This window comes from Protopterus annectens, chromosome 6.part0, assembly GCF_019279795.1.
Source record: "Protopterus annectens isolate FY-2018-M chromosome 6.part0, PAN1.0, whole genome shotgun sequence".
Taxonomy (NCBI): Eukaryota; Metazoa; Chordata; order Ceratodontiformes; family Protopteridae; genus Protopterus; species Protopterus annectens.
In genome coordinates, this window is record NC_056737.1 from 1,183,616,663 (window position 1) to 1,183,625,613 (window position 8,951).

The window sequence follows — 8,951 nt, forward strand, 5'->3', positions numbered from 1 at the left end:
CTCATCATAAAATCTGTGATTTTTTGGAAAATCATTGAGGACTACAATGACTAAATAATGACAGATATTTGAGTTTCAGATTTCATATCATTTAGAAAAATGTATGCTAATGCAAAACCTGTTATTCGTGCAACTTTCTAAGTTTATTGGAGTGATATTTAAAATCTGTCCTTGATTTTGGTCCTTTGCCCACCTCCTCATTGTTTTGGCTTTGCCCAGATTTTTTTGCTAAGTTCTTGAGCATATGCCACTGGACGGCACAGTGGTGCAGCAGTAGCATTGTCGCCTCACAGTAAGAGGTCCTCTGGCTCGATTCTTGGCTGGAGTGCCTTCTGTGCGGAGTCTACATGTTCTCCCTACATTTGTGTGGGTTTCCTCCGGGTGGTCTGGTTTCCTCCCATGTCATAAAGACATGCGTCTAGAGTGTTTCTGACTTAGGCCTCCACTGAAAATTGGCTTTGTTCCAAGTCGGACTTTCCCAGTAAACAAATGTTAAATAAAAATAAATAAATAAATACAAGATTGATTCATTGATTGATCAAGTGATAGACTGATTTATCCTTTGTTGACCAGGTTGGTCCCACTAAGTTTATAAGACCTTCTGCTGTAAGGAGTCTACTGTTGTCACTGTGGTAATGTTTTTGCAGGTAAAATGTGAAGACAAATACATATTGTGTCTTTCGGCTTTTCCCAGTTAGGGGTCGCCAAAGCGGAATTCCGGTCCGCTAATGATTGGCAGTTGATTTTTACATACTGGCTTGCCAGGCCTGACACACAACCTTCAACGAAGGTACGCCCATTCACACATGTCTCAACGTAGAAGACGCTCTAGCTGAGAATCGAACCAGACAGTGTCTTACTGTGAGGCGACAATGCTACCGCAGCACCACAAATACATGTAGATTAAATAATTGACCCCACTTTGTGAACATAAGAAAAAGCTCCATAAAATAAATGTTAGGATGCATTTAAATGTTCTGAAGTAGGGCTTAACCCACTAAACTGACTGTCGCAAGAAATAGAACCTGCATTTTACATTTTATGGGGATGGAGTGTACAATGATTATGTCTGCATACATCACCTCCAGTAGTAATGACTACCTTCCAACCTTGCTATGCTTGTACTGTACGGTAAAGGTTACCTTAGCCAGATAGCTAGTTAATTCTCCCTCCAAGGAAGAAGAACAGACATTCACTGTTTGGAAATTCTCCGTAGTCCAGTCTATTTCTTAAAGGGGTTATAGACTCTGTCCTCCAATATGCAAATACATCCTTCCAGTATGCAAACAAGCTGGTTAGCCTTAACTTCTGTGTGTGACCTGATTCACAGGGCTTCACAAAAAAAATATTAGATGACCAAAGAAAAGTTTTACCTGTATCAAAGCAGTACATTTATTATTTACTAGCCAACTAGAATGTATTTTATTGCACTAACATAAAATGTTCCCATCTCCCAGTCAGTCATTGTGAAAATACCCCAAGAGAATCTCATTGGCTGATCTAGTGATCTGTGGTGTGTGTCTGCAATAGAAACTTGAGAACTCCCTAATCATGTACTACATGCTCAGTAGCATATGCTCAGTAGCGCATGCTCAGTAGTGCATGCTCATTGGTACATGCTCAGTAGTACATGCTCAGTAGTGCATGCTCAATGGTACATGCTCAGTAGTACATGTTCAGTGGTACACGCTTAGTAGTGCATGCTCATTGGTACATGCTCAGTAGTGCATGCTCAGTGGTACATGCTAAGTAGTACATGCGCAGTGGTACATGCTCAGTAGTACATGCTCAGTGGTACATGCTCAGTAGTGCATGCTCAATGGTACATGCTCAGTAGTGCATACTCAATGGTACATGCTCAGTGGTACATGCTCAGTAGTGCATGCTCATTGGTACATGCTCAGTAGTGCATGCTCAGTGGTACATGCTCAGTAGTACATGCGCAGTGGTACATGCTCAGTAGTACATGCTCAGTGGTACATGCTCACTAGTGCATGCTCAGTAGTGCATGCTCAGTGGTACATGCTCAGTGGTACATGCTCAGTGGTACATGCTCAGTAGTGCATGCTCAGAAGTGCATGCTCAGTAGTGCATGCTCAGTAGTGCATGCTCAGTGGTACATGCTCAGTGGTACATGCTCAGTAGTGCATGCTCATTGGTACATGCTCAGTAGTGCATGCTCAGTGGTACATGCTCAGTAGTACATGTGCAGTGGTACATGCTCAGTAGTACATGCTCAGTAGTGCATGCTCAGTGGTACATGCTCAGTAGTGCATGCTCAGTGGTACATGCTCAGTAGTACATGCTCATTGGTACATGCTCAATGGTACATGAGCAGTAGTACATGTTCTGTAGTATATTCTCAGTGGTACATGCACAGTTATACATAGTCTGAATACTGCATCTAAAAAAAAGATAAAAGATTAGGCAGCGGTTCTTAGAAGAATCCTTACAGACAAATGGCATGAATTGGGTTTCTTAGTAAATGTCATGTGTTCTGCAAAACATTTCCATCAGAGTTAAAGCATTACTAATGTGCAGGCAGTATATCATAGTACTTCCTTCTTTGTTTCTGAATTTCAAATAGATAAGTACATTTCCTGATGAGACAATTCTTATTCTGTGCAAATTATAACAGAGGTATCTCCCTACACTTGAGCTTTTATTAACTAAAATGTTGTTTGATGTCACATGAGTGGAAATGTGTCAGTAAATTGTGGGACTAATAATTTGTATGGTGTCACAAACAGAAAGTAAGAAGTAATGAAAGGTGGTTTCTGTTATCTTTTCTTGAATATCTGCATTTCCCATGGTACAAGAGATTTTCCAAAGTCTTCTGTTAAGGTAAGTTCTTCTATGTAAGTTCTTTAATATCTAGAAGCTCAGTATCTATATCTATATATGTTAACAAAATACCTGCTGTTGCGATGATAACAGTGCGAAAGAAATGTGCAGTGATTCTAAAGTGGCTATTTACATAACCTTGTGAAATGTATTGTCTGAATAAGTTCATAGGTATATACTAGGCTAATGGCCACCAAAATCTTTATAAGACTAGCTCTGCAATCCACTCTGGTTGTGTGCTTATGTATTACAGGTGTTTATTAAGAGAAGGTATGTTAGTTAAGATGTTTTGTAGCGGTCATGTTGGGGGGATGTTAGTTTGGATATAGGTAATTGCTCGACTTATTACTTCAGGAGGCCTTTTTTAACCATAGTCATGCCTCCTAATGTTAAGAATCAAACCCTGGACCTTGTCCCTGCAAGGTGAACACATTACCCATTATGCCATGCCCCAAGGGATTTTATGCCAATCTCCTAGCAAAAATAATGTTAAAATGAATTGGATGTGTTAGAAAATGGAGCAATATGGGCACCAGTGTGCAATGAATTATATCTTTGAATGACTCAACTCAGAGTTATCGTACATAGAAAGGTTATCTACACAATGTGTTCTATAACATAAACCAGTACAGTCTTCTCATTACTGTGAGAACATTAATTTCAGGCACCCGCATATGGAATGAAATAATCCATTTGTAGTTAATGAAGCTTAAACCTGTTTACTAATTATGAATTACACAATTCCTTAAGTAACTGCCAACTGTTCAAGTAATAATGCTTTAAACAATAGACTAATTTTAGTTTAAATGTTGTCTGCCAGCTAGAATGGTCTACATTAATTTGTGGATAGTGACTGATCTTTACCTATTACGATACGTGGCTATCCTTGATAGCATTCATGCTACGTGGTAGCCACCTTGGTCACATGACCCACACAGCCACTACTTATGACTTTAAGAAGGAATGTAGAAATTTAGAGATGGGACTAATGTGGTCTGTATTTCTCCAGGGTGCACCATATTTTCTAGCAAAAACTTTGGAGATTGGATCCTCATAACTTTTAAAAGTCTTGGGGCAGAGAATAGGGCAAAATGGTATTTCCAAAAGACAGGATATGTGGTACTATATGTTATTTGGATTTAAACATAAATTATTTTTATTCATGATATTCAAACATAGTTATTACATCCACATATTTACATAACTGGTGTGGCATTGCTATCTCCAAATTATTCTAAAGAAATGCCACATTTTAATTTTTTCAAATTAGATTTCTAAACACTGACTTGCTTATTCAGAAGGATTCCTGCCACCTGACTCCAGAGAACTCAAGTTTGTCACAACATCCTTCGCTCCTGCTCCTGTTACTCCAAAAAAGCCCATCTTAGTGAAAACCGTGGAAACCCGGGCTGGAAAAATTATTTCTGAATCAACCCACGTTACAGAATAACACAAGCCAGGGATGAAGAAAATGAATCCAATACACCTGCCTGTCTCCAGTGCTAAAAACATTTTTGTCTTTACTTTAACTAAATAATGAAGTGTCTCTAAATGTACTAAAAATGTTTCTGTCTTTACTTTAACTAAATAATGAAGTGTGAGGTGCAGTAAAGCTTAATTGCCATGAATTGCCACCATGCTGAGTTGTCATTTATTATTTTTTTATCTTTTTATAGCACACTTAACACTTACATAAAATGGATGCTGTATAACATGATGTCATTATGTACTGCTGACACTAATTAAATGGAAAACAATTAAGGAATCAAAACTGGAAATGTTCTGGCTGTTTTCATTATTAACAATGTTTCTGAATTGTGACGGTGGCTTAAATGAAAACAGACATATTTGTTATAGTTCAGTTTATGTTTACATATAAACTATGGATTGTGCCTGTCTTAGTGAAGTTCCTTTTGAACACTGATGTGGGAATCATTTAACAAAGTCTTGTCATGTGACATTTTTCATCAGTGCCAATATTCAGATCCTGCAAAAATAAATAAATAAATATTTTAGCTATGTCATGTATCAAACTTTCATTTTACTAGACAGCTGGTTAAAAATCTAAGTACCTGCTGTATGTGAAAGGCATACTGGGTGTATCATTTTAAGAGATTACCAACCATATGTGCACCACACATCTATTGGTCACTGTCACTTTGCCTTCTGGAATTACTGTTCTTATCTCTGTCTTCCTATATTATGGGAAAAATCACAACATGTAGAATAAACCGAATACTGTATGTGTAGCATGCATGATTCATAATGTATTGTCTGTTTTGTTTCAGAACATGTTAAATATTTATTTTTTATTAATATTGCAAAAACCAAGCAAATCTTAAAAATTGAAGAAAACAAAAGTTATATTAAGAAGGACAAATCTGTCTTGGTTACTTTCTGTGTACCCCACGCGCTTAGGACATATTCATATGTATATTGTCTGGTATTATGCAAACAGTTTCATGGATGTATTAATATTATGAAAACAAAGCCGCTTTCAAAAAACTATACTCTGTCATGTGAAAGTTCACACCATATGATATGGATAGATCTGTTTCTGAAACTGTTCAGATTATAAGATTATTTAATGTTTATAAAGCTATTTAGTGAAAGTAAAACAATTACCATATTTTCATTAACATTTTGTAAAACAGGAACTTTGCAAAAAATAGTATCAGCATGTCATGTAAAATGTCAGACTGTGAGCAACGAAGGTGGTCTGACACTTTAGATATAGGATGTACTCGCTCTAATAACATTTTGTTGCATTCTCAGGGCAATAGTCAGTATAGACAGACACAATCCAGTCCCACTTATTACATAATCTGATTTACCTTGTCTAATAGCAGTGCTTTTTCCACTGGTACACATTTCTTGAGTATGTGAGTTCCTACACATAGTATCTTTCTAGTGCATATCAAAAATCATTTTTCTATATACAATAGAGCAAAGGGAGGAGAGAGCTGAGACAACAAAAACCTAAAAGAAAAAGACATTGCTTTACAACTGCCACCAAAATGCCATGGTTAAGCAGGAGGAGCCTTGATATACAGATGCTCATGGCTTCCCCTGACTACAGCAGTAAAGGATTTCATGATATAACATATATACTTAGCCTGTGGAATTCCAGGGTTGCCTCTAGAGGGTTTCATGCTGTGAAACATCTTTTGAGGGACTCTGCACTCTGCCCATCACACTAGTTTTCAAGTGCTTCAAGTTATAATTCCAGCTACATCCTCATCAGTACTCTGGCACTAATCTGCACCATCATTTTACTTTCACATGCTTTTCTAAGCTAAACTAATACAAGGTTACTGGGAATGGTGCTTGTAGTACCTTCCAAAATTTTGTACTGGACTTTCTGGAAATGCCACAGTAAGAGAACTTAGGATGGGGATTTAGTATGTAGAATTTATAGTGCATCTTATTACTTTACCTGAATGATCTGAATGTCATCAGTGGTGTCGAAGGTACACGGAGGTGTATCAGAAGGGTTTGTTGAGCCTCCCACAGTGTCATTCAGTATTAATTGGCTTAAAACAAGTAATTGGTTCATGCAGCGGAGCATTACTGGATAATTCTAAATCCTTGAAGGTCACACAATGCTTTGTTATTGGTCCCATTCCTTATTTCATTTCACTTTTATTATAAATCTGTTTGTGGTTTTTACAGATTAGTATAAATAAGTAACAGAGAGAAGGCATAGAAGGAAACTTGAAAAAGGTGATCTTCACCATTGACACCTAGCCTTACCTGGGACTTTCTGCCCTGTTTGTATTGCGGCTTGTTGATGGGTTGCTGTTTTATTTTTATATGGGTGCCTTCATTTTCTCTCAGGTATTTGGGTTCTGTGTATTTTTGTCTAGGGTACCAAAGACATTTGTATAACTCTGCCTAATTAAAAACATGGCCATTTTATATGTGTGCAAATATGTTGTATTCTGTAATTACTTAGTCAATTAATAAACTTGAGACTTAAATTGAACTAACATTTTCTGTATGGGTTGTATCTGTTAACTTATACCCATAATTGTCCATTTACATATACAGCCAGTGTGAAAACAGCTGCATCAATGCATTTACACAGTGATAAAAAAATCACAATACAGCTACTGATGCATTACAGACACCTCTTTTGGATTATGCCTGTCAGATAAATGTGACATACCATGTTATACAGAGAAAATATCATTGACTAGCTAGCATTGTGCTACACACACACACACACACACACACACACACACACACACACACACACACACACACACACACACACACACACACAGATATGCATATGTGTGTCAGTCATACACACACACACACACACACACACACACACACACAAACACACACACAGATATGCATATGTGTGTGTCAGTCATACACACACACACACACACACACACACACACACACACACACACACACACACACACACACACACACACACACATATGCATGCATGTGTGTGTCAGTCATACACACAGATATACACACACACATACACTCATATGTATGCATGTTCATGTCTCTCACACATATACTTCTAATTCTGAATGCCATTAATTAATATTTAAGTCAGTTTGGTAAATCTTTTGGTACCTTTTAGATGACTTAAGATGGTTTACAAAAATATGAGATTTTGCACTGGATTTCATATCCAAGCAGTGCAGTGAATCTGTTCCATTTAGTTTTAAGGTAAGAGAAATTAAGACAGTATTGTAAAATGTAATAGTATGAAATATTTTCTAATCACATGAAGATGTGTAGTTATATCATCACAGTGTTTTTTATGAGTAATTACAAGCAGCTGCAAATTAATATAAAGATATGTGCCATTTCTTTCTCTCTTTGCACAGCTCAGCTGTTTAGACCAGAACTGTTTTATATGGATAGTTCTAAATATGATGAATATATTTATTAAATTGGATAAATTGATTTATAATATAAAACATCAAAATTAATCTGAAGGATTAATAAAAGTATTTAACTGTATAAAATATTTTCCTACAAGAACCCCAGATGCATCTCTGTTAAAAATTCATATATATATTTTTATATATATATATATATATATATATATATATATATATATATATATATAAAATACACAAACACACACACACACATGCACACACGCACACACACACACACCCACACACACACACACACACACACACACACACACACACACGTACGCACGCATGCACGCACACACACACGTCATAACAATTTTCCACATAATTAGTGTCTACATTGTTTAAAAAATCTAAGCTAGTGCTTGCTTTAATATAATTTGTTAGTTTACTCCAGGTATCACCTACTTTCCCAGAGACCCAGTTAGTAAATCTTTCATTCCTGTGGGGGAAAAAAAATTTCATTTCTACAAATATTATTTTAAAGGACAAAAGCTACAATGGAAAGTGCTTTTCAATATATATTTTGGTGCATTCTTTTTTCACTTTGACATCTTGTTATTGATTGTGTTTATGCATGTGTTTTATAATGATGTATATAAACATTTCTTTAATTTTATTTTTTATTTATTTATTGGCATTTAATTACCGGGAAATTCCACTGGACCAGGGAGAGCCATTTTCAGTGGTGGCACAGGGAGAAAAGCTCCAGGTTTAAATTCACAGAAAAAAAAAACATTTCACAAATATTACAGAGAATGAGAATTATACAATAAGAGAAAATAAAAGCAATATAAAATATAAATTATACAATGTAGGTAAGGGTAATATTTTATAAAAACAGTGTTAAGGTCATAGTACAGGTTGTCAGCTCATTTAACAAATGCCAGACAGGTCTCGTGGTTAAGGATTTTTACAGTTTGAGCTCCACGGTAAACATACAGAGTTGCTTATAGTGTGGAAGTGATATTATATATATATATATATATATATATATATATATATATATATATATATATATATATATATGTATACAGAGGTATAATGCAATCTGGATAGGGGGGGAAGAGAGGCAGAAGGTGGTTAGTAAAAGGTGAGGTGAGAGGAGAAGTTGAGAGGTAGGGGGTTTATGGATTTAGCAGGAAATTAAGGTATTTTTTGCGGGAGATAGAAATGAGCAGATTAGGAGCA

The 8,951-nt window shown here is 36.2% G+C and overlaps 1 protein-coding gene across 1 annotated transcript in view; it reads left to right on the plus strand.

Annotated features, from left to right (window-relative positions):
* Positions 1-6,829, plus strand: part of LOC122804749 (keratin, type II cytoskeletal 8-like) — a gene marked incomplete in the record, with an annotated part of 529,113 nt that extends 522,284 nt beyond the window's left edge. The window contains 1 exon segment of the mRNA XM_044074815.1: positions 4,143-6,829. Coding sequence (XP_043930750.1) covers positions 4,143-4,294 — 152 coding nt within the window.
* Positions 6,830-8,951: the final 2,122 nt, after the last annotated feature.